Below are 25,199 nucleotides of genomic sequence, written 5' to 3'. Positions count from 1 at the left end.
ATCCACTTCCTTCACTGTCCATTTCTCACATCCATCCATGGTAATGGGGAGTACAATGGCATAGATTATTCTGATTTTAGTTTTTAGTTTTATATCTTTACACTTCAGGACCTTGTCTAGTTCTTTCATAGATGCCCTTCCCATTCCCATACCGCCACATGTTATGTTGCCCAAACTGGGATTTTAGAGTGGATCAAAGGAATGGTCCTCATCTTGCAACAGGACATCTGCTTACCCATCTCCATCACCACACACAGTTTGTCACTATCAGAAAGAAGGTCCGCTCTGCAATCACACCAGTTGAACAAATTGCTGTGCTTAACACATGCAAGCAACACCTTTGAGCTGTGATGGAATGTTGGATAAAAGACACAGTGGTAGTGCTATAACAGATATCTAATTCATTGCCTTCTATAGCACAGCATTGTGACTTTTCAAAAGTCTCTTTCTCATTACACTCTTGATTATTATTTACCTTCCTTGAATTCTTAGAAAATAGCAGAAAAGGTGGAGGGAATTTTACAGAACCTTCATGTCTAGGAGGCACATAGGATAAAACTAACCTCTCTCTGTAATGCAAAATTGAATAGAAAACAGTTGTATTTGTTTGACTGTGAAATAAATGCCCCAAAGAAGTTGCAGCCTCATCGCCGTTGTCATTTCAGACTCGAATAGTCAAAGCATACTGGTTAATGTACTCTGGCAAATGGGTGTTCATTGACAAGGAAATGGAAGAAATGACCAAATTTGTCTCTTCCATCTGAAATAACTTAGATTTCTTTCTTTTTTTAGTCATCCTGTTCTGTCAAGAACACTAGGAGGAAACTAGATTTTCTAGAGCATGAGTGGGAGGGTTATTTGTTGTTCAAGGCGGGTTTTACTTTTATCTCTTTTTTAGTGTTGTGTTGGTTTCTGGTGTAGCTCAGGAGTTGGTAATTTAGGAAATGGGAAAGCACATTGTTCTAGAGTGTGGTGAAGGCTGAAATGGAGATTTCAGCTCCAGAAACCTGAGGCAATTGTGAGAATCAGACTGTGCCATTTTGCTTTTGGTGGATGAAATTTGATGTCCAACCTTTTACTAAGGATGTCCAACCTTTTACTAAAGCTGACCAGTGTACTAAAACACTGCAAGTTTTTGACTGTCAAAGAATTCTTCATCAGCACAGTTGTTTCGTAGTTATGCACATTAGAAAGTTTTGTATAATTATCTGAACTGCATGGTGTATAGCAAGGCTGAGAAGACTTCAGGCTTGTGGGACTTTATTTTTTACTAGAATTGTGAGATCCAACAACTTAAGCACAATATAAAAGACAGAGACTCAACATTAAAGAACATTCAGCCTAGGACTGAGTTTTGTTATGAGTACAAGTAATGAATGCAACTCACAATTCGTCCACACCTGGTTTTCTCTTAAGCATTCTACAATTTGACACTGTACAGTTGGCCCTCCACATTTGCAGCTTTGACTTTTGCGGATTTAATATGCTTTCTTGAGGAATCTCTAGTTCCTCCAATATGACTCTGTGGTCAACATCAGCTAGTAGTCATGCTGGAGGACCTAGAGATTGCAAGGTCTTGTGTAGGCATTTGAAGGCCCTCCAGATCAATTCTGTGGTCAACGTTTGGTGGATGTTGATCATAGTTTTGTGCTGGAGGACCTAGAGTTTCCTAGGGAGGGGTTCTCTCAGGTACAAAAAATGTATTTTTGTTATTTGCATTTCCCCCCACTATCATGGTGGTCTTGTGCTCCTAACCCCAGTGAATGTGGAAGGCCCACTGTACTTTGGTATGGAGTGGTCATTTTTGTTGCTACTAGTGAATAAATGGGACTCTGGGATAGAAGTCTGCCAATACACAAGGTCTTCATTCTACTGATCCAAGATAAATGGAGTCATGTATCCTGGACCCATGAGCTTCTACAAACTGAATTCTCATCTGTTGTAGGTCATGGTATTGTTTATAATTAGAGATGTAAATGTGCATCAGTTTGATTCTCACAAGCAAGAATAAATAATTTAAACATTTTTCTCCTTGCTGTGAGAAAATAGTCAAATCCTGTGCAGTCCTCGAAAGCTATTAATAATTTTGAGCCCATTCTGTGCTTTTTTTAAAAGGCATATGGGGATTTTGTGTAGAAAATAACATTTTCTGTGCAGAATATAAGTTTCCTGAAAAAAGTCCAAGTACCTTCTGCCAAGAAAACATTAATGTTCAAAAAACAAAATCCGTTTCCTTCACAGAAAGCAGAATTTTCTGAACAGAGGTGTCGTTATTTACACAGATAATATTGTTTCTTGCATAGAAAACTTGTTTTCCACACAGAAACTTGTACTTTCTGCACTACCCCCCACCCCCCCACCCCCGAAAACCCCTGCATTCTTTGGCACAGAATAAGCCCTGAGCTGTGAAGATTCTCACCCAACACTTGAGAAGCCCATTTTTTACCTTTCTTTAATCCCAGTAGTTCTTTCTAATGTTTAAATTATGTTATTGGCTGTCCGTCAAATAATCAGGCAGTCCATACTTATTAATTCAGCTTTCTTCATCATGATGTCACCATTTCTATGTATGAATGTATGTATGTATATAATGTATTTATTGCCTCTCGACCCACCAGGTTCTAATGTCCCTAATATAACCATTTCTGATTATTTGTAGGAGCATTGTTCAGTTTGATGAAAAGCTAGTTATTAGTGCATCTTGGGCAAAAGATGATGATATCACTCGACTCTTGAAGTCTCTTCCAAACTGGATCAACATGGCCCAGCCCAAGCAGCTGAGACCAAAGAGGGAGGAAGAGGAAGACTTTGTAAGGTAAGGTCTTCCTAATCCACTTTTACAAGTATGGTCAGTGACAGAGAGCTAACTGCCTTGCAACTTCTAAGTGTTTGCATATATAGTTTGAGTCTCTCTTATCCAAAATGCTTGGGACCAGAGATGTTTTGGAATTCAGATTTTTTTTCCAGATTTTGGAATATTTGCATATACATAATTAGATATCATGGAGATGTGACCCAAGTCTAAGCATGACATACATTTATGTTTCATATACACTTTATACACATAGTCTTAGGGTAATTTTATACATAATATTTAAAATAATTTTGTGCATGAAACAAAACCATCGGAAAACAAAGGTGTCCCAATCTCAGCCACCCATGTGGACAGTTTTGGATTTTGGAGCATTTTGATTTTCAGAATTCTGGATAAGGGAGACTCAACCTTCATAGTTGTTAAGTGCCATCAGGTTGGCATCAGTATATGGCAACCCTATGAATGATAGATGTCCAAGAGAACCTGTTAAGGATAGCTCTGCTCAGGTCTTGCAAACTAGGGCCATGGCTTCTTTGAATGTGTCAGTCTATCTGGGTTGTGTGTCTGTACGTACACAGCCCTCACATCCTTTGAATATATAGGATTAATTTCTCTGAGTTGCTTGTTGCTTGTTACCAGGAAGTAGAGTGAAATACTTAAATGGTCCCTTTGGGTATAGTAAGTTACTTAATAATGCGTGTTACTTTAGCGGATGACTCATTGTTGACCATCTGACCTCAGGATCAATTTTGCTAGCATTCTCTGTCCAGTTGCCCACCCCCTGAGACAGCTGGAAAAGCCTCTTCATGAGTTCCTAAGTTGTTTTAGAAATCCCTGGCGATAAATGAGAGTCTTCTTAGTGCAACTTACTGGAATCCATTAGGAAAATTATGTTAAGGAATTCTTGTCCCTTTTATGTAGTTAGGAGACAGCCTGGCGTGGGGTTGAATCTAGTCAAACTCCTTCACGGGCTTTCAGAAAGAGTATGGATTGCTAGATTGCTGTGCCATTTACTCTTCTCAAATACTGTTTCTTGGTTATTATTTTAAATGTCTGGCTGTGAACTGCTTGAAGCACCCGTCAGCTGAAAAGCAGGATAAAAATATTTGAAATGATACAAAAATGAGTTGGATCTGGACTAAAGGTTAGTCATGAGGAGTTTTAAGTGCCTTGGATTTGAAAAGAATTTAAACGATCATTAACTCGGTCTGGACCCAACTCATTATGTTCAAGAATTTATTCAAATTATCCAGGAATTAAGAGTACCTGGCAAACTGTTACAGCACTTGAATGTGGGTTGTTGTTGTTTTGTTTTGTTTTGGATGTCTGATCAGCATAACCATTGGCCATGATGTTCTAAGGGATTCTGGTTGCTGGTGTTCAAAAAAGATAACTTTTCCAGGCTGGTATAGGATCTTCGTGGGCTCCAATCAGAGTATATGTGACATACAGCTGCATCAGAAATACCCCAAAGTAGCAAATGGTAAACCACTCCAAGATTTATATCAGGTTTTATAGAAATGTTTCACAAAGCTGAAACCATATGAGGATAGGATTTGCCACCTTGGAGGACTCTGAAATGAAATCCAAAGCAGACTTACTGTACCCTGACATGGATGCTTCCATTTCTCCACGCCTCTGAAGCACATTTTCACAGGGTGGATTTTCTCCCCCTTTTCATTAACCATGTGCTACATTTCTTGTATGTGCCTTGTACTGTTTTCTTTTGTTCCAGGACTGCCTTTGGCAAAGAATCTGAAGTGCTCATTGGGAACCTAGGAGATAAACTGATTCCCCAGCAGGAGATTCTTCGTGACGTCAGTGACCTGAAGGCTTTGGCCAACATGCATGAAAGCTTGGAATGGCTCTCTGGTCGTATGAAGGCCGCTTTCTCCAACCTCCCAGTGGCACAGAGTGAGTGATCTTCAGAGAAATTAGGGATGTGAGAACAACCCCTCTGGATCAAATCACTGTCTATGTCAGTCTCCCCGGTGCCTTCCAGATATGTTCAGATGGCAACTCCCATCACCTCCAGATCACAGGCCCAGCTGCCATACTAGTTGTAGTTGATGGGATTTCTAGTCCAACATATGCAGAACACAACAAGTTGGGGCACTTTATTACACAACATGGAATTCATTGCCACAAGATGTTGCAATATGCAGTAACCCTCCGTATCCACAGATTCTGCACCATGGTTTGAAAATATTTACACACACACATTCCAAAAAGCAAAGCTTCATTTTGCTATTTATATAAGGGATGTCATTTAACTATGCAATTGTATATTTATTTATTTATTTATTTATTAGAGTACTTGTACCCCGCCCTTCAGTCCTAAAGGCTATCAGTGCGGGAGGTGAGGAGGGGTCCTGGAACCAAACCCCAGTGGATACCAACAGTGACACCCCCATACTTGGTGTCACCCAGTCTGGGGGGGGCACCAGGGAGTGAAGGGATGGCCAGAGGGGCAACCAAAAGAGTCCTCTCAGTCCTCTCTTTTGCTGTGGTGGCTCCAGTCTCCTCATGAGGAGCAAAAGTAGGAGGAGCACAAGTCTTTGCTTGTGAATAGAAAGAGAATAGTTGAATAGCTCACTGAGCCTATCCAGGAAGGCAATCTCACAAGTCGGGGGCAGCCAGTGAGAAGCCTCTTTCCTTCATCTTCACTAAAGTTGTTTGTGATGGTGGCAGAACAGAGATAAAGGCTTCCTCAAAGATCTAAGAAGTCAGGCAGGTTCATAGAAGGAGATACATATAGTCTGTGCCCAAGCTGTATAGGCCTTTAAAGATCATGATCAGCACTTTGAATTGTGCCCAGATAATCACTGAATACCAGTTTCTAGAAGTGAAGTAATAGTGCCACTTTATTCTGCTTTGATCAGATGTCACCTGGAATATCGTGTCTAGTTCTGATCACCACAATTCAAGAAGGATGTTGACAAGCTGGAACACGACCAGGGGAGTGTGGCCAACATGTTGAAGGGTCAGGAAACCATGCTTTATGAGGAGAGACCTAGGGAGCTGGCTGTGTTCAGCCTGAAGAAGAGAAAGTAGCCATGTTTAAATATTTGAAGGGATGTCATAGTGAGGATGGAGAAAGCTTGTTTTCAGCTCCTTCAGAGAGTAGTGCACAGAGCAATGAATTAAAGCTACAGGAGATTCTCTCTAAACACTCGGGAGAACATCCTGACAGTAAGAGCCGTTTGACAGTGGAAAATGCTGCCTTGGAGAGTGGTGGAAACTCCTTCTGTGGAGGTTTTGAACAGAGTCTGGATGGCCATCTTTGAGGAGTGCTTTGTTTGTGTTTTCCTGCATGACAGAATGGGGTTGAACTGGATGGTCCTTGTGGTCTCTTCCAACACTATGATTCTGTGCTTCTGAGGACCAGTGTGGACACGCCAGAGGAGAAGGCTGTTCCATTCACACCTGGCCTCTGGGCCTTCTTCTGGTGGGCTACTGTAGGAAGCAGGACTCTTTGGCATTCTCAGCTCCCTCCTGCCCTGAACCAGATCCTTGAACCTTCTAAGGCCTGCTGCGACCAATTTAACAACTTCTTCATGGATAAAACTTCTCGGATAAGCGAAGGTCTTAACGCCGACATTCAGGCAGAACCTAGAGTAGAGGCATCCAGGGCCTCCGTGGACTTTATTAAACTGGATCGGTTTGAGTTGGTGAGTACCGATGATGTGGACAAGATCCTCGGAAGTGTTCGGAAGACGACCTGCTCTCTCGATCCCTGTCCCTCGTGGCTAGCAGCCCAGGGGGGACCGGTAGTAACTTTATTGTTACACCGGATTATTAATACATCTCTGAGGGATGGGCAATTTCCATCTGCTCTTAAATTGGCCATGGTAAAACCTTTATTAAAAAAGCCCTCCCTCGACCCCCTGGAGTATAATAATTATCGGCCTGTTTCACTGCTGCCATTTTTAGGGAAGGTGATCGAGAGGGCGGTTGCAATCCAGCTTCAGAGGGTCTTGGATGAAACGGATTATCTGGACCCATTTCAAACTGGCTTTCGGGCGGGTTACGGGGTTGAGACGGCCATGGTCGCCTTGGTCGATGATCTCCGTCTGGGCATCGACAGGGGAAGCGTGTCCCTGTTGGTGCTCTTGGACATCTCAGCGGCTTTCGATACCATAGACCATGGTATCCTTCTGGGGCGCCTGGAAGAGGTGGGGATCGGGGGCACTGCACTCCAGTGGTTCCGATCCTACCTCTCCGGGAGGTTCCAGATGGTGCAGCTGGGAGACGTGTGCTCCGACAAGAGGGCCCTCACATCTGGGGTCCCTCAAAGAGCCATTCTGTCTCCCATGCTTTTTAACATTTACATGAAACCGCTGGGAGAGATCATCCGGAGACATGGGGCGCGGGGTTATCAGTATGCTGATGACACCCAAATAATATTCTCTATGTCTCCGACTGATGCAGTGACTGAGGATGGCGTCTCTCCTCTCGTGGCCTGTCTGGAGTCAGTAATGGGCTGGATGAGGGAAAACCGACTCAAGCTGAATCCAGAGAAAATGGAGGTACTCGTGATAGGTTCCCCTGGTCCAGGAATGGCGGTGGTTCCACCTGTCCTGAATGGGGTCACGCTCCCTGTGAAGGACTCCGTGCGCAGTCTGGGGGTGCTTCTTGACTCGTCCCTTCACCTGACTGCTCAGGTGAATGCGACGGTCAAGAGCACCTGTCATCAGCTTCGGCTCATTCGCCAGCTGCGCCCATACCTGGCCCAGAGGGACCTTGAAACTGTAGTACACGCCCTGGTAACCTCGAGACTGGATTTCTGCAACGTACTCTACATGGGGCAACCCTTATACCAAACCCGGAAGCTCCAAATGGTGCAGAACATGGCAGCCAGGCTGGTCACTGGTACGTCCAGGGCCAGCCATATAACACCGGTATTAAAAGATCTCCATTCGCTGCCCATTCGCTTCCGGGCGCAATATAAGGTGTTGGTGTTGACCTATAAAGCCCTAAATGGCTTGGGCCCAGGATACCTGAAGGACCGCCTCTCCCCATATATTCCGTCCCGCACCCTCAGAACATCTGGGCAGCAACTACTTAGGGTTCCCGGGGCGAGACTTGTCTCTACTACCAGGAGGACCTTTTCCATCGCCGCCCCGGCCCTTTGGAACACGCTGCCCACAGAGCTCCGCTCAACTACCTCCCTGGCCCAATTCAGACGGGACCTTAAGACCTTCCTGTTCAGGACTGCATTCCCTGAATAAGGTCCTATAGGCCTCCCCCCGCCGCACTGGCAACGGGATTGGCTAACCTGGGGCCTTTTGTTTTTATGTTTTGTAATATTGTTATGATGTATGATTTTAACATGTATGTTTATTGTGTTTTAATTGCTGTGAACCGCCCTGATCTGATGGAAGGGCGGTATACAAATAAAATTTTTATTTATTTATTATTTTATTACTTAACATTTGTTCAGAGCCGCAAGTGCCATCAGTATTGGCTGGGAGGCTAAAAAATGGTGCAGTCACTGACCTCTGAGATGCATCAAGTGAGACAAGACTAGGAAGGAGGGAAATGATGGAGGGTTGCTTGGAAGGTAATGTGGAAAGTGCAGAGCATGTATCTGTGAAGGCAAAGACTGGAGGAAAAGAAGGGATGTTATACTGGAGAACGCAAGATACAGCATTTGGGGGCTGTTGAATGTGAACAGGTTGATATGGCAAGTCACCACGATGATGACAGCAAGCAAAGGCAATGGAGAGGAGCCATTGCAGAATGGAAATGGAAATAGGAAAGAAATCTAGCACCCTCTCATGGCCTAAAAAGCAGATTAGCTATTTTGAAAGCCACCAGAAACAACTTGTGTAATAGGAGATTTTTGTTTTTCTATTGGATTTTCTGTTAGGGAGTTTTATTAAGTACATAAGCTTGCTATCATTAAATGATTATGCAATAGATTTATCTTTCCATCCCCATCTAAGGTAAAGCTTGGAAAAGAGGCGTCGGGGTCCTATAAGCAGGGGATTTGCTTCTCTCTTGTCTGAAATGGATCCAAAATAGTCAGTGAAAAAGAAGATGTAAGCCTAACAACTGGGGTCTGCTGCATTAGGAGGTGGGAGTGTTGAAAGAGGCCTTGTTCACCAAAATGCTCTTCTGGTTTGGCCAGGATTTGAGATTAAGACTTGAAAAGTCAAAAACTGTTTCCAACAGTGTACAAACTGAAATGGGTGACTTTGTGTTCAGTCTGTCAAAAGTCTCCCCTTCCTGCAGATAAAAATTCAATAACCTTTTTTCTGTGTCTCTGCCACAATTATCACTCATTTAAAACCAGCCCGGCTAATGGAGTGTTTTATCACACTCTAGGCAGTCTCTGCCTTGTTCATTATTTAGTGTTTGCTAAGCTGATGGCACTTCCAGAGCTCTCCCCTTATCTGCACTTCTTCAGAATTGGATTTTTGTATTTTTCCAAACCAGTCAGATACGGCACAGTCATTTTTGTCTTCTATCAAATAGCCTTTCCCCAACGTGACGCCTTCCAGATACGTGGGAATTCCAGTTCCCGTCATCCCCAGCTCGCCTGAGGATGAGGGCAGCTATAGTGTGACATATCTGGAGGGCACTGGTTTCGGGAAGGATGCTCCAAGTTTTAAAGTTGTATTAAATGCCCAAATTCATAGGTGTGGTCAAGCATATTTTTCATTCATTCACAGATTTGAAGTTTGGGCTAACCACTTCCTGAAGAATGTGAAACTGCTGGTGATATTTGAAACAGAAAGAAAGAAAGGAAATTCATAAATGAATAAATCTGGACTATATTATACTTGAAAAAACTCTAATAAGAATTGGCTAAGCAGGTGTCACAAAGTGTTTAGTTGTTTGGGAAGCAAAATTTCAAGATCGGTTCCTGTGAGGCAAGAGGAGGTTGTCAGTTTGGCTGGGATGGAAGCATCATAGAGAGGTGTGTTAAGGACTAGGGAGAGTACTGTGTGAAGGGTAAGGGACTCGGGAGAAACATCATGACAGTTAAATTCAAGAGAGATTGTGTGCTTTAGGAAGTGAAGGAAATGATAGGGAAAATGGTCCCAAATATTAGGAGAAGTAGTCAACAAAGGATAGCAAGGGTGGTAAACTGCTTGATTCTGGCCATGTTGTTGTTGTTATTATATTATTTGTTTGTTGTTTTGCCTTCAACTCATTTCTGAATTATGACAACCCTAAGGTGAACCTATCATGGGTTTTTTTGGCAGGTTTCTTCAGAGGGGGCTTGCCATTGCCATCCTCTGAGGCTGAGAGCATGTAACTTGCCCAAAAGCACCCAGTGGATTTCCATGGCTCCAAAGTCCTAGTCCCAACGCTCAAACCACTACACCATGCTGGATATGTATTTTATATTCATTTTTATTCTGCCTTTTCCCCCCAGTGATTTATGTCATGTATTGGCTAACTTCAGTTATAAACACATGCTTCAGCAGGTTCAGAAAGGTTTATTCATATAACTAAAGTTGTTCACAGCATAACAATGTTGTCAGGACTGAGGCCGTTTCAGTTACATGACATATTAAAAGCATTTAGCAGTTCAAACATTTTCACACGTGTGTACCCCATTTATCCTCACACCAAAACAGTCCTGCCCCCAGGACTACCATTCTCATCCTCTCAGTACCAAACGTTGGCATAGAATTGACCTTAACACTCACCGCTCATATTCCCTCTCCTCCACATCCACTCATTGCCCAGCTGCAAGAAAGATAAGCAACCTTTTCACCCCGCATCACTAATGGTGTAGCACATCCCATCATCCAGTGTATAAAGCATATGCAAAATACTGTATACATTAGCAAGCATGGTAGGAGCTATTATCCTGACGGTTTATAACACATAAAACAAACATAGTTTTAAAAATCCACAGCAAAGAAAAGGTAAAAAGTTAAAAATATTAATAAAAATACAGTCGGCTGTCCTTATCCAAAGATTCCTTATCCATGGATTCAAGCATCCAGAGTTTGAAAATATTCAAAAAAACTATAAATTCCAAATTGTAAACCTTGATTTTCCATTTTATATAAGGGACAGCATTTTGCTATGCCATTATATTTAATGGGACTTGAGCATCTACATATTTTGTTATCCATGGGGCAGTCCTGGAATTAAACCCCAACAGATAACAAGGACCCACTGTAATGACTACACATGATTTACATAACTTTAAAGTAGATGAAGAAGACATTTAGATAGATTTTCTCTACCGTGGCTCAGTCATGAATGGAGATTGTAGAGAAAATGTCAGAAGAAGACTAGGACTTGGAAGGGCAGCTATGAAGAAACTAGAGCAGATCCTGAAGTATAAAAATGTATCATTAAATACAGTACTAAAGTTAGGATGATCCATGCTATCATAGTCCCCATTTCTATATATGGTTGTGAAAGCTGGGTAGTGAAGAAAATGGATAGGAAGAGAATCAACTCATTTGAAATGTTGGAGAAGACTTCTACAGATACCATGAACTTCTAGTAAAAGAGACAGATGAGTCCTAGAACAAATCAAGCCCAAACTTTTTCTCAAAATCAAGATAACTAAACTGAGTCTGTTGCACTTGTTGGGGTGTGTGTATTGAGGCAAAAAGACAACAGCAGAGTTTTGGAGGTGTTTAACAAAAATAGCTTTACTCAGCAGAGGTCTTAAAACAGAAGCAAAAGCAAAACAGTACATAGCAGCAAAAAATTAAAGCACAGTAAAAACTCCTAGTTCAGCAGTATGTCAGTGTTGGCTTACCACATAGAGAGCATGTACAGAAAATGCTCCCAGCAACCCAGTAGACTTACAAGGCAGTTATACTTTGCTGATTGGCTAACACAATCACCTGGCCTAATTAGCTAATTACATGACTGATTGCTAGTGCATCATGGACTACACCTGCCAGTTTACTACACTCTCATCCAGTCACAACTTAGTCACAACTAGCATACTTTGACAGCACTTTGGACGTATCATGAGACGATAGGACTCATTGAAAAAGGTCTAATTTGAAAAAGATAGTAAGTGGAAGGTAGAAGAAAAAGAGGAAGACCACATGACAGGTGGATTGACTCAATCAAGAAATCCATGGACCTGAGTTGATGGCCAAGGATCTTGGAAGTCTCTCATTCATGCTTCCACCATATGTTGAAGTTGACTTGACAGCAAATAACAACAAACAACAACAAATGGATGTGAAGATTTCTTGTTAATGTTCACATCCTTGATGGGAAAATGGTTTTAACACTCGAGGCACTCTGCCAAGGAAAAGAAAATCAATTGCAACATTCCTCCCACTTTGGGACTTTGGTGCGGAAAATTAATTTGTGCAAAAATTAGACATGGTTCTCCTGTACAAAGAATGTATTTCGGGTCAGAAAACACAGGATAAACTGATTCCTGTGGGGAAAAATATTGTTTGATTGAGCAAAGCTATTGTGTTCTTTTGTGTATGTGCAGGAGAGCTACTTGTGGTTATTCTTCAGAGGAATCCCTGGGTTTATATAAATAATATAATTTGGCATGCTATTTACGTATGTAAAACCACTGGTTCCTGTGTGGAAAAGCCACATGTAGTTTTGTTGTTGCTGTTGTTGTGTGCCTTTGAGTTGTTTCTGACTTATGGCAACCCTAAGACAATTTTATCACAGAATTCTCTTGGTGGGATTTGTTCTAAGGAGGTTTGCCTTTGCTGCCTTCTGAGGCTGAGAGAGTGCGACTTGCTCAGGTTCAATACTGTATACATTTTCTGTGTAACCCCCCTCTCTTTTTACACAGCAAACAGTGTATTCTGTGGAAGAAAAACATGTGTATTTTATCACAAATAAATCTTCTGCAGTAACGTCCCAGAATATTAGTAGTGCTTGAAAACGGCACAGAAAGCCTTGCATTTTCATGGCGTAGGGAATGACATGTGCAAAGATTCATATCCTGAACCGGAGAATCCCACCTTGCTCTACTCCTGATTTTCTTGCCAGTGGTGAGAAAATTAGCAAAATTTTATTGTCTTGCTTTCTTATGTACACAGTGCGAAAGAAGTGCCAAAGTGCAACAAATCCGGTGTCAGCTCTCCATATTTTTGTAGGGGTGTCTTGGATGTTGAGACTCCATTTTTTATGGAGAATGAAAAAAATTACAAATATTTCTTCTATCCCTAGCCTGGTGAGGCCTGTCAATGGATATGCAATTCTTTGCTAATTTTGCTTCCCATTGTGAGAAAGCCTTTAAAAACAGCACAGTTTTCAACGACTGTTCACAGTTAGAATTTATTGTGCACAATGTTTGCATGTGGTTTTTCTGGAGAGAAAAGAACATTTTCTGTGCAGAAAATAATAGGGTCCTATTGCTGATAATAAAACAGCATAAAAAACCATCTGTGAATTCTACACACAATAAGTCCCAGACTGAGAAGATTCTCATCTCTCCAACATTATTCTCATCAGAGTTTCCTGATTTTCAAATATTATTTCCATCCCAATCCACAATCTCCAACTTCAGGTATCAGATACTTATCTTTTTTGCCATGTAGACAGAAGAATGGCTGGATACTCCAATGGCATTGCTTCTGCAATGTAGATGTACTCCTTGTCTCATAGTATCATAGTTCCTCCTAATGTTTAGGTGGTATCTCTTTTCCTGTAATTTGCACCCATTACTCCACTTCCTATTCTCTGGTACATCAGAAAACAAGCTTCCTCCCTCCTCAATATATTTAAACAGGGCTATCATATCACATCTTAAGCGTCTCTTCTCCAGGCTAAACATACCCAGCTCCCTAAGTCTCTCCTCATAAGGCATGGTTTCCAGGCCCTTCACCATTTTGGTTGCCCTCCTCTGGACACACATCCATTTTGAATTACAGATGATCATTTTAAGATTTGTCCCCATCACTTGTCATTACAAACTTACACAGAGTGGAAAGACACACAGAGAGAAAGAGGCAGCTAGAAAAAGAGTTTGCATGGAAATCAGAATTGCCTTCTGTCCCCAGAGAAATCATCAGAAGCAAGGATGGGACAGTGGCACTGCATGGCATGTTGATATGCATAATCCTGTGTATACCCAGCGATTTATTGTGCCCAACATAATCACTCATTATGTGTGTTGTCTCTCTTCCTTGTCCCTATTTAGCACAGATTACAGGTGGTTTTAGATTAATAAACCTTGAACATTTTAGGTTAATGAACCTTGGCTGTGTATGGGGAGGGAACAGGATTCAACTGCTTTGTCCGCTTAAAAGCATGTCCGCTGACTCTCTAATGCGACAGTGCACAATTCGGGGTGTCTTAAATTGTCTGCTCCCCCATGCCAGCCTGTCTGTTCAAGACATTGCTTGGTGTTTGATAGGGATTTGGTTGTTGAGAATTAGAAGATCAGCACTTCATGCCCCCCCCCCCCCTTAAGTCCACATACATCAGAGAAATACACTTTGACTTGCTTTGTTCGCTTTTAAGAATGCATTTGGTTTTAGTTAGAGACATGAAAGCCTGGGGAGGAATTGAAATATTCAGGGAAAAAATGGGATTTCCCCTGCTTTTTCCAGAGCCTCCCCCAACTCGAAACAATTGGGGGAAAATGGATTAGCCAATATTTTCTTTTGTAATTTCTTTCTTTTCTTTTCTTCTTTTTACAATAAATATTTCAGACAAGGTTTTCAAGTATTTCCAAAGCCAAAGTCATTTTTAAAATCTATGTAAGATTTATATATGAGTATCATGAGCCAATGGGGTATAGTGCTTTGAATGTTGGACTAGGACTCTGGAGACCAGGGTTCAATTCCCCACTCAGCCATAAAATCCACTGGGTAGCATTGGGCAAGTCACACGCTGTCAGCCTCAGGGGAAGGCAATGGCAATCCTCCTCTGAACAAATCCTGCCAAGAAAACCATAGGATAGGGTCACCATAAGCTGGAAACAATTTGAAGGCACACAACAACAACAACAAATGTATAATATCAGATCATTACAATTCCCTGGTCTTGGTTTCCATATCTTGGTTCTTGTTTTGGGTGCTTTGTGCTGTGGAAACCTACTGGAGACAAAATGATTTCCTTTGTTTTACTAATGTTGATGGTTTCTTCTGTTTTCATTTAGGATTTATTTTTGCTTGCTCATCAAAACCAAAGTGATTCCTTATAGTTCAGGTGTTCCTTACAGTTCCAAGCCTTGTTGTTTTGTTTGTAGCACCAAAAACAAAGTACGGTGGGCTGTACTTGGTATCTGGTGGGGTTTAATTCTTCCACCACTACCCATGGATACCAAAATCCACGGATGCTTGAGTCTCATTATATACAGTGAGATGGTAAAATGATTTCCCTTATATAAAATGGTAAAATCAAAGTTTGTTTTTGGATATTTATTTATTTATTTATTTATGGTTGGATGGGGGAATATTTTCAAGCATGGTTGAATCCATGAATGCAGAATCCATGCATATGGAGGGCCAACTGTAAATTCAGTTTCTAATTATTTTCTGAATATGCTGTACAGTAGTTTTAATATATCAAACATGATAATGTTATGTTTAACCAAGTTCTTTATGGTGTATTTCACATTCCCAGCGTAACAAAGTGATTTATCAATCTGCAGAGGATGTAAATGTTGCATTTTTAAATATATTTCTGAAAATGTATAGCTTTTCTTTTTAAAACAAAACAGGGGAGGCACATTTCCCCTTCTATGATTCCAGATTTCTAGAAATTTTACATCTCTAGTTGTGTTACGTATTTTTCCTTTAGTGTCCTAGATTGCAAATGTGTATGCCAACGGCTTCACTTGGCTCCTTTTTGTTGTATCAGCAGAAAATGAAGTCTTCTTGATTACAGTGGGCATAAGTTAAGCACATGTCTCTGGCTGCTTCTGTATTGCAGAATTAATGCAGTTTGACACAGCTTTGATGACCCTGGCTCAGTGGAATTCTGAGATTTGTAGTTTTGTGAGCTATTTAGCCTTCTCTCTCAGAGAGCTCTGGTGTCACAACAAACTACAAATCCTAGGATTCCATAGGATGGAGCCATGTTTGTTGAAGCAGCCTAAATCTCTTCCCCACTGACAACAGTGGGATTTAAAAGAGGAACTGTTTATTGTTTGGAAAATTTTGCCTTTCTCCAGCTTTGGAGTTTTCAGTTCGCTTCTGGTTTGGGTTTGAAAGGCCTAAGAATTAAGTCTCAAGGTTTGCAGATTGTAGACTGTGAGGACGAGTGAACTTTTCCTGCAGAAGGAATTCTTGCTCATGAAAGAGGACTCCTGCAGCTCTATCCCTTGAGGTCTGTGCTACATGGTCTCCATCCCCATCCCAGAATACAATTTAGCACTAGGAAGGATGGAAGGAAGGAAGGAAGGAAGGAAGGAAGGAGATTGCAAGCATGGCAGTTAGGAACTCCAAGTGCAGAGTTGGAGTTTTTTTGTTGCATCCAATAAGGAGAGACACCACTGAAGTGAGAGGGGAGGTGAATTTGAGGAGGGGGATCTTATTTTCTTTTACAATAACTGGAGAAGGCAGCTTTTACCTTGGAAAAAACGAGAAGCAGCTGCTGTTTTGTCAGGCAATTAAAGGCAACAATTGTTTGTGTGGCTAGGAACCCAGAGGGAGCGCAGAGGAGTGCGGAGCGTGTTCCCCAACGATGGAAGCTAACTCTCCATCAGTCCATCGAGCTTCTTCGGTAGCTGGCCAGCCAGTTGGCATCTTCTGCAGGGTTTGAAACAGCACTAACAAATGTTTGTGAAAGAAACCTTCTCAGGCTTCAGAAAGAATGCAGTTTGACACTGTGTGAAATGCCATGGCTCAGTGCTGTGGAATCTCAGGATTTGTAGTTTGTTGTAGTAGTTTGTTGTAGAACCGGAGCTCTCTGGCAAAGAAGGCTAAATATCTCACAAAACTACAAATCCCAGAATTCCACAGCATTATGCTATGGTAGTTAAAGCAGTATCAAACTGCATTATTTCTTCAGAGCAGAGGCAGCCATAGGTAGAGGACATCGCCAGAACTCAGAAAAGGCACTTTTTTGTACTACAGCTCCCAGATTCTTGCAGTGGCCATACTAGCTGAGAGATTCTAGAAGTTGTAGTCCAAAACAATTTTGTTCCTTCTGAGCTTGGACATGTGTGCTCCTTTAGCTCCCTTGCCTTGCAGGAGGATGGCTCTTGTCTAGCCAGGCAAATCTCAAAGAAATGCAAAAGTAGAAAGGGGCCATCACTGGCCAAAGAAGAAAGGGACCATAGGGAACTTGTTGAGCTGGTGGAATGGGGAGCAAGAGGCATGAGTATCAGCTAGGACAGGGGTCGGCAACCTCCGGGCCGCGGAGGCCTTTCGGCCGGCCCCTGCCCAATCCTGCCGCCGCCGCCGCCAATTACGGCTTTTCACCGCTCCGGGCACCGCCATTTTGTTTTTCAAAATGGCAGCGAAGTCTCACGCGACCTTTCTTGTGGTCGCGCGAGACTTCTCCACCATTTTGAAAAACAAATGGCAGCCCCCTAGAGGCGAAGTCTCGCGCAACCATGGGAAAGGTCGCGTGAGACTTTGCCGCCATTGATGGCGGCCTCTAGGAGGCCTGCTGTGGTCGCCAGGGCCCTGCTACAGGGCTCCAATGGCAGCAGCGGGCCTCTGGGAGGCCCGTTGCGGTGGCCGGGGCCCTCCAATAGGGCTCCGGCAGCGGCAGCGAGCCTCTAGGACTTTTTTGCCGGCCTCTGACGGGGCCTGGGGCCCCGTTAGGGGCCGGCAAAGAGGAGGAGGCCTCCAGCGCTGGTGGCCCCCGCCGGCTTTTTTGCCAGAGGAGGCCTCCAGCACTGGCGGCCCCCACCAGCTTTTTTGCTGGCCTCTGACGGGGCCTGGGGCCCCGTTAGGGGCTGGCAAAGAGGGGGAGGCCTCCAGCGCTGGCGGCCCCCCGCCGGCTCTTTCCCAGCCTCTGACAGGGCCTGGGGCCCCATCAGGGGCTGGCAAAGAGGAGGAGGCCTGGCCCCTGGAGGGTGGAAGCTCCGCCCCCGGCATGCGGCTCTGCCTCCGGAGGGTGGAAGCTCCACCACCCAGCTTCGGCCCCCCCAGTTGTCTGAGGGACAGCAACCCGGCCCCCAGCTCAAAAAGGTTGCCTACCCCTGAGCTAGGACATGGCACTGCCACCCTGGGAAAAGAACAGAGGAAGCCTTACTCCTGTCTCATTTGCTCTTTGGCTGAGCTCTGCTTAGAAATCTGGAGTGCTTCATATCCTCCTTTCAGGCCAGCTTTTCCTCCTCTTTTGGAGACTCTGAGGGCCTTATTGCATTGCAAAAGAAAGATGAGAGTCAGCGAGATAGAACAGTTTCTGCTTACCTTCCCACATGATCTCCTAGTAGTCCGTTCTTCCTTCAGAGGGAGTGAACTGTAAAAGTGGGGCTTTTGCCCAAAGGATTTTTTCAGCAGGACAAAAGGCATGGTTTTATTATCTTCTTCCTCAGCAGTAGAACAGAAGTGCTTCGTGAACATCTGGGAAGGTAAGCAAAAAGCTGCTTGTATTGATGCCTCTTGTTTGCTTTTGTAATGCAATAAGGCCCTTACTGCCCTGACTCTATTTCCAAATGGTCCATCCTTTGAGTGTCGCTCTTACATGAACTTACTCAGTCCATTCAGCCTGAGCTCTAACCTGGTCTTTTCCACTTTGCTTTGGCCCTGCCCTGTGCCCTTAGCCATACCCACGACTGGAATATGGGTCTCTGAACCCACTCCAAGTTAAATTTCAGTTCCTCAGCTTGGAGCCTTATTTTACAGCTACTGGGCCAAAGTAGTGGGTTGTTTGGGCGCAAGGACCAAATCACCTTGATAGGCATCCATAGACTGGGGAACCTGGATGTGAAGGAGAGTGTAGTCTGGAGTTTCTCAATTCTAATCGCAGCAGCTCCAGACATTTCCACAAGTCACAAAGGGGCACTAATAGCAGTGTTGGATTCAGATCTCTGCTGAAGATACATAGGTATCAGCACAGCATTTGCGTTCATTATGATGCTTCAGGATATCACTTTTCTTTATGTAAAGACATGGACTCACTCAGCACAACTACATGCGTCAGAATGGGCTCACTGATTTTTTCCCAGCTAGGTCAGAAAACATAGGCATTTGTCCTTCCGTGTCTCCTTCTCTCTTGCACAAATGCGAGGTTCTGTGGGAAGGCTGGATGTTTGCAAACTGTCTCCTTCTCCTGCCTCCTAGGAGTCAGGTGTCCAAATCTGAGGAAACTCCTGTTGAATTGCATCCCCCCACCCCCCATGGACTATCCCTCTCACCCAGCCCAACAAGAATTGGCCATATAGTTCTTTCCACCCAAATTCTGTCCTCCTTCAGTTCGAGGGAGAGACAATATTTCAGGTGGCTGTTGAATCCTTCCGCCAAGGAACCCGCTCCCATCTTTATGCAATCAGGTTTCTGATTATGCTGATTGCCCCTGCATTAATAAGCACTGATCACCTTGTGAATATGTGAATCTGCAACAGGAACATATCCAGAGCCACTGATTTTTCAGGAGAGCATGTTTGTGCTCTGAAATTCTGTTTTTTGTTTTTTTAACTAAATTTGCCAAATCCATGATGTTCTTTTTGGAGGATGAGTCTTCCTGACTGCAGTTATTGCTTTGGTATAGCTTGCATTGTATACCGCACTGATCTGCCGTCAGAACATATGTCCAAAAGAACAAAGGAGGAGCTGTCCTGGTTCAAAGAAACAGTCTCATCTAGTGCAGCAAACTGTTTCCCATAATAGCAAGTGGATAGCCATGGGAAGTGAATGAGTTTCCCATTCTCCTTACAGACTAACTACAGCCTGTCATTAGTTGATGCTATCAGAGAATGCTTTCATAGAATTGGGAGAGATCTCAAGGACCATCCAATCCAACCTCCTGCCATATAGGAAGACACAATGTCCCTCAATGCTCTCTACAGCTTTGGGTGTGTGTGTGGATTTTACCACATTTTTGGTTGAGAAGATGCCTTTTTCTAATAGGAAATGACCTAGAAGTCAATTGTTAGGTCATTTCCAGTTGTAACAAAGGCCAAGTATGGGTCTAAAATGACCCGAAGTTGGCCCTCCACATTTGTGGCTTTCACTTTTGCAGATTTGATTATTCACAGATTTGATTAATATGTTCTCTCTAGAAATCTCTAGGTCCTCAACGTCCACCAGAAGTCATCGTGGAGGACCTAGAGTGTCCTAGAGAGAACATGTTAATCAAATACTTTAGGTTTTTGTAAGTCATCCTAGGAATGGAATAGGACTAGGAATGGGAAGGGCAGCTATGAAAGAATTGGAAAAACTACTGAAGAGCAAAGACATGCAACCGAGCATTTAAAGTCAGAATCGTCCAGGCCACTGTGTTCCCAATTACCATGTACCATGGACACAGAAGGAAGCAGACAGAAGGAAAATCAACTCATTTGAAACATGGTGCTGGAGAAGAGTACTTAGGGTACCGTGGGCAGCCAAGAAGACAAACAAATAGGTTCTTGAACAGATCAGACCAGGGCTCTCCTTGGAACCCAAGGCCCACATGCAGCCTGCAGGCATCACAGGTCTCACCCTGGTTAAAACACTAAAACAAATGGAAAAGATAGGTGGTATGATTCCCAACACATTGTGAAGAACCTTTTCTCATATTCCTCAATATTCCTCCCTAACAAAAGCTTGGAAGGCAATTTCATGCTGCCGACAGGTCTGCTTTGGTGTGTTGCAGCATGAAATTGCCTTCCAAGGAGAGGTTTGTGTTTTTTTTAATGGAGGAATACACAAACCTTCCTATTGATAAAAGAGTTCTTCAAAACACATGGGTGAATCATAACAATCTAGCAGCTGGGGGTTTGTTTTGGATTTGAATTTGGCATCTCTGTGGCTGAAATGGATCTGTTGTTTTTGTGTGCAATGTGCGAAGTATCCTAACAGGTCCTCTAGCCCCTGCAGTAGTGCACTGAATACTCAGAGCTTTTAAGTTTTACTTGAGAAATATTGGTGCATAACAATTGCAAAACTCAGCTACATATCATAAAGCTTGCAGTCTAAATAGCACAAACTCTTGAAGCCATCCTTAAACTAACCTCAGTCTCCTTCAGCCTCTCCCCAACAGATCCCTTTACCCAGGCGGGCCTCACACCCTCAGCCCTTAGGATTCCTGCCACTCACCCTGTCCTTGTTCCCCAATGCTTTCCTTGCTGGTTTGGGTTACTAGGTCTCAGGATGACCCATATAAATGTGGGCTTGTGGTTGTGTTGTTGTCTGAGTTCTTTAGTATGGTATGCATGGTCTGACTTCACTTCAGGCTTGACAGACTGCCAGAGACAAGGTTTAAAACAACAGCATGGCATAGTGCTCTGCATACTGGACTGCAACTCTGGAGACCAGGGTTCGATTCACCGCTTGACCATGAAACCCCCTGGGTGACCTTGGGCAAGTCTCATGCTCTCAGCTTCAGGAGAAAGTAATGGTAAACTTGCCCTGAGCAAATATTGTCAAGAAAACCCCATGATATGTACAGTGTGCCTTAGGGTCTCTATAAAGGGTCATTGCCTTGAGTCCCTATATTGGGAGAAAGGTAGGATGTAAGAAAATAAAATAAAATAATAAATTGGAAACAACACAAAACCAAACAGCAATAACAATAAGAATAACTTTATTAAACACACATAAGAATAATAGCATCTCTGTGGGACACAGAGCAATTAGAGTTATTATAACCTGATGCTAAATAATACATTCAGCTCTCAGTATCCACAGATTCTGCATCTGTAGATTCAACCAACCACAGTCTGAAAATATTTGTGCAAAAAATTCTAAAAAGCAAACCTTCACTTTGCTGTTTATATAAGGGATGCCATTTATCTATGCCATTGTATATAATGGGACTTCAGCATCCGTGGATTTTAGTTTCCACAGAACATCCTGGAACCAAATCCCAGTGGATACTGAGGACCCACTGTAATAATATTTACCTACTTTCTAAAACGGTTGGAGGATTACAGCAGTGCTGGGGAACATTACATTATAAGGCAAGGCAATTGATAAGAGGGTAACTTAGAGGTGTATTTTTCATAAGTGCACTGATAAGCAGTATAGAAATGTACTTGCTATTGCTATAAGCCCACCATAAGTCAAGGTCAACTGGATGGCAATCAACAGCAACAACAATGTGTTGTGTCATAGAGCAACTATTTCCATTGGTGTTTTGGAGCTCTGCTCTGTAATTATGACTTTGCTGTCTTCATCACTTTGAACTTTTTTTTTGGGGGGGGGGGGAGAGAATAGAAGCTTTATAGAAAGCAAACAATGACTTGAAAAAAGTGCCCTGTTGGCAACTTCTCCGTCATAGCAAAAAGTGGAACATTCCCTCCAGGATTGAAAGGAGCTTTAAAGAACCTGTAAAGTATTTTAGTGAGCTGGAGTTAGCTGCTGAGTAAAATAAGGTATCGTTTCTGCCCTGCTATGCAGTGCTCCGTAGTTCATGAACCGGTAGCCCTGAAATCTGTAGCCCCGCTTTCTGCAGACAGAGTTTTGATTACACTGCCAACGAAAGTTGCATCTTTATGTGATAGCTATCCACACGCAAGGTTGGGAGGTCGGCAGGGGGGAAAGAAAGTGGGCCACGGAGCAATTAGCGTAATCATAACCTCGTGCTAAAGCGTTGATCCCAGGACAGAAGATCAGTCTCCAGGAGACCAGCCTGTGCCGAGTCTGGCAAGGAAGGCCATCAACTCTGTGCAGCAGCCGAGGTTGGAGACCGGCTTTCTCATTCTCTGCCTCTTCAATATTTGATGCAGAGGTTTTGAAGGGCACTGGCTGCTAATAACCCTGGCATCAACCTTTTTTCTAAAGTGCCTCCAAGAAACTGAACAGGGAGGAAGTAAAAATATAATAATAGAAGAATAAACTATGTCCAAAATACATAATAGGGTAAGGAAATGCCTGCATTTTGCAACAAAAAGCCAGACTAGGTCAGGATTGTAACTATTGGGGGGGGGGGGGGCAAAATGAGTGGTTGATTGAGTGGTTGATTGAATTTATATTCCACCTTTATCCCAAGATGGGATTCAAGGCAGCTGTTGCCCCCACCAAATAAGTATTCTTTCCTATCATTAAATTTTCCTTCTGTCCTCAAATTCCTCACATTGCAGAGAGTGAAAAATGGAAAGTTGTTCATGCTGCATTCACATTCGCTTGGTCACTTTGCCTGCCCCTTCTTCTTCCAAGGGAGTGGACTGAGGAGTTTATCACACAGGGGAAATCCTGTACAAAAATGAGGGTTTAAATTGGAGAAAAACCTGTGAAAGCGGGTTGATTTTCACATGACGTCATTGTTAAGCTGCCGTTAACTCGAACAGAAAGTGGAGGGAAAGTAGACAAAAGCCGCTCCTTTTCACTTTCATAAAATCCCGAACGTAAAAAGGAGCGGCTTTTTTTTCCTTTCCGTCTGGGTTAACACTGGTTTAACAACAACATGTGTGAAAACCAAACCATTTTTGCATGGGATTTCCCCCGTGTGATAAACTCCCAAGTGTGCAAAAGCTTATGCTGCAATTTCTTTTGCTCAGTTAGGTGCTACAAGATCCCTTTGCATGCAAACAGAGGAAATGCTAATCTTCCCCCACTGTAGGGGGCTTTGGACTTACAAAGATGGAGTCCAGCACCTGAACACAGCCATGCAATGGTCACTCTTCAGACCGACATTTTAATCTACTGGAATCTAACAGAAGATGATAAACCCTCTCCCCACTAAGGTCAATCCCCTGTTAAGAAGCATGATATGGCATTATTGCATTCAATATTTCAACATCTCTGGGTATGAAGTGGAGCAGACTCAGTAAAGGCCACGTGTGATATCATATCTCTGGTCATTTTAAAATCTTAGGAAACACAGGAGGAAATGTGGGCTACTGAAGATTAACATGTAGCTTGGCTCTTTCTGGGAGCCCATTTAAAATGTAGGAGAGTGGGATAGGCCAGCTAGATTACATCCATCGTCATTTCAGTGGAGATGGAGCAGAAGATGCTACTTTTGGCTGAATATGGAGGCGCAAGAAAAATTAATATAGGTTTGTAAGATTTATCATCTGCCTCGAGAGCTCTTGGTCTTCTTGCATTGCCTGTGGAACAGAAATTTGAGAAGAGAATAAAAAGCCCTCAAAATGTATTAGTGTAAAATAGTAATGCATGATTTACATTTGGGAACAGTGGGGAAAACACATAAAACTCCTCTTAAAACCCACATTTATTAGAGTAATGAAACACTAACATTCATTAGGACTGGATATTACTGTTTGAGGTCAGACAGGCACTAAAGCATTTTTGATTCTGGCTTGAAACCAAGTTATGTATTAATAAAAGATCCCTAGGGTGGGAGGAAGGGAGAAAGGTCCCCTCGAGGCTGTCAGTCTAATGGGGAATGAAACAGTTTAGGGGTTAGACAAAGTAATATCCAGCTTGCAAGACATAGTTTCCCTTGTGTCCTGTTTTGTTTAAAATGCTTTTGTGCTACCTGTTGTGTATAAAATATAGTGTACCATAGCAAAACTGCAATAGAAACATACTGTATTCTTAAAACAAGGCACAACCATACAGTATAATTAGCACACCATAAATCTGAAATCCAAAAAAGAAGCCAACCGTAGTTTTTTGTGGGGTTTTCGAACTATGTGGCCATGTTCTAGCAGAGTTTCTTCCTGATGTTTTGCCAGCATCTGTGGCTGGCATCTTCAGAGAATGCTCGCCTGGAAACGACTTGGCTATATATATATTGTGTGACCTGGAAAGGCAGGAGTGATTTGCATGTATATTGTTTTTTGCTAATGGCAGTCCTCAGGGTGCACAAGAGGATTAATGTCTGCTTGATTAGTGCTCATTGTCTGCTGGGAAACCCCTGACCCTGGGAGCCAACCCTCAGGTATACCTATCATGGGGCTTTCTTGACAAGATTTGTTCAGAGAGAGTTTGCCATTGCCTTCCTCTGAGGCTGAGAAAACACTGTGACTTGCCCAAGAATGCCCAGTGGGTTTCCATGGCCAAGTGAGGATTTAAACCTGGTCTTCAGAGACGTAGTCCAGCACTCAATCCACTACACCATGCCAGGTCTCAGGCACCATTGTATCCCCCAGGATACACCCAGTCTTACTTCATGTTGATCATAAGTTTAACATGAACCAACAGTGTGGTGCTGTAGAAAAGAAGGCAAATCCCTGCACTAATGGAAGCATAGTTTCCAAGTCTAGGTGGACAGTAGTCCTGCTATATTCTATGCAGGTCAGGCCTCATCTGAAGTACTGTATTCAGTTCATTTTAAGGATATAGACAAATTGTAGCAGGTTCTGAAAAGGGCAACAAGGATGATGAAAGGCCAGGAGAACATAACACATAAGGGGCTGAGGGAGCTGGGCATGCACAGCTTGGCGAAGAGAAGAGTG

General features: G+C 43.0%; 1 protein-coding gene across 1 annotated transcript in view; it reads left to right on the top strand.

Moving 5' to 3' along the window:
• The window catches only part of EXOC4 (exocyst complex component 4), a 510,603-nt gene that overhangs the window by 412,025 nt on the left and 73,379 nt on the right, over positions 1-25,199 (top strand). The window contains exons 13-14 of the mRNA XM_089527458.1: positions 2,660-2,815; positions 4,551-4,729. Of these exons, the coding sequence (XP_089383584.1) occupies positions 2,660-2,815; positions 4,551-4,729 (335 nt within the window). The remainder of the gene's footprint in view (positions 1-2,659; positions 2,816-4,550; positions 4,730-25,199) is intronic.

This window comes from Sceloporus occidentalis, unplaced genomic scaffold (assembly GCF_023333645.1).
Source record: "Sceloporus occidentalis isolate IW3139 unplaced genomic scaffold, rSceOcc1.0.p SCAF_5, whole genome shotgun sequence".
In the NCBI taxonomy this organism is placed as follows: Eukaryota; Metazoa; Chordata; class Lepidosauria; order Squamata; family Phrynosomatidae; genus Sceloporus; species Sceloporus occidentalis.
This window is presented reverse-complemented; position numbering and strand designations above follow the sequence as displayed.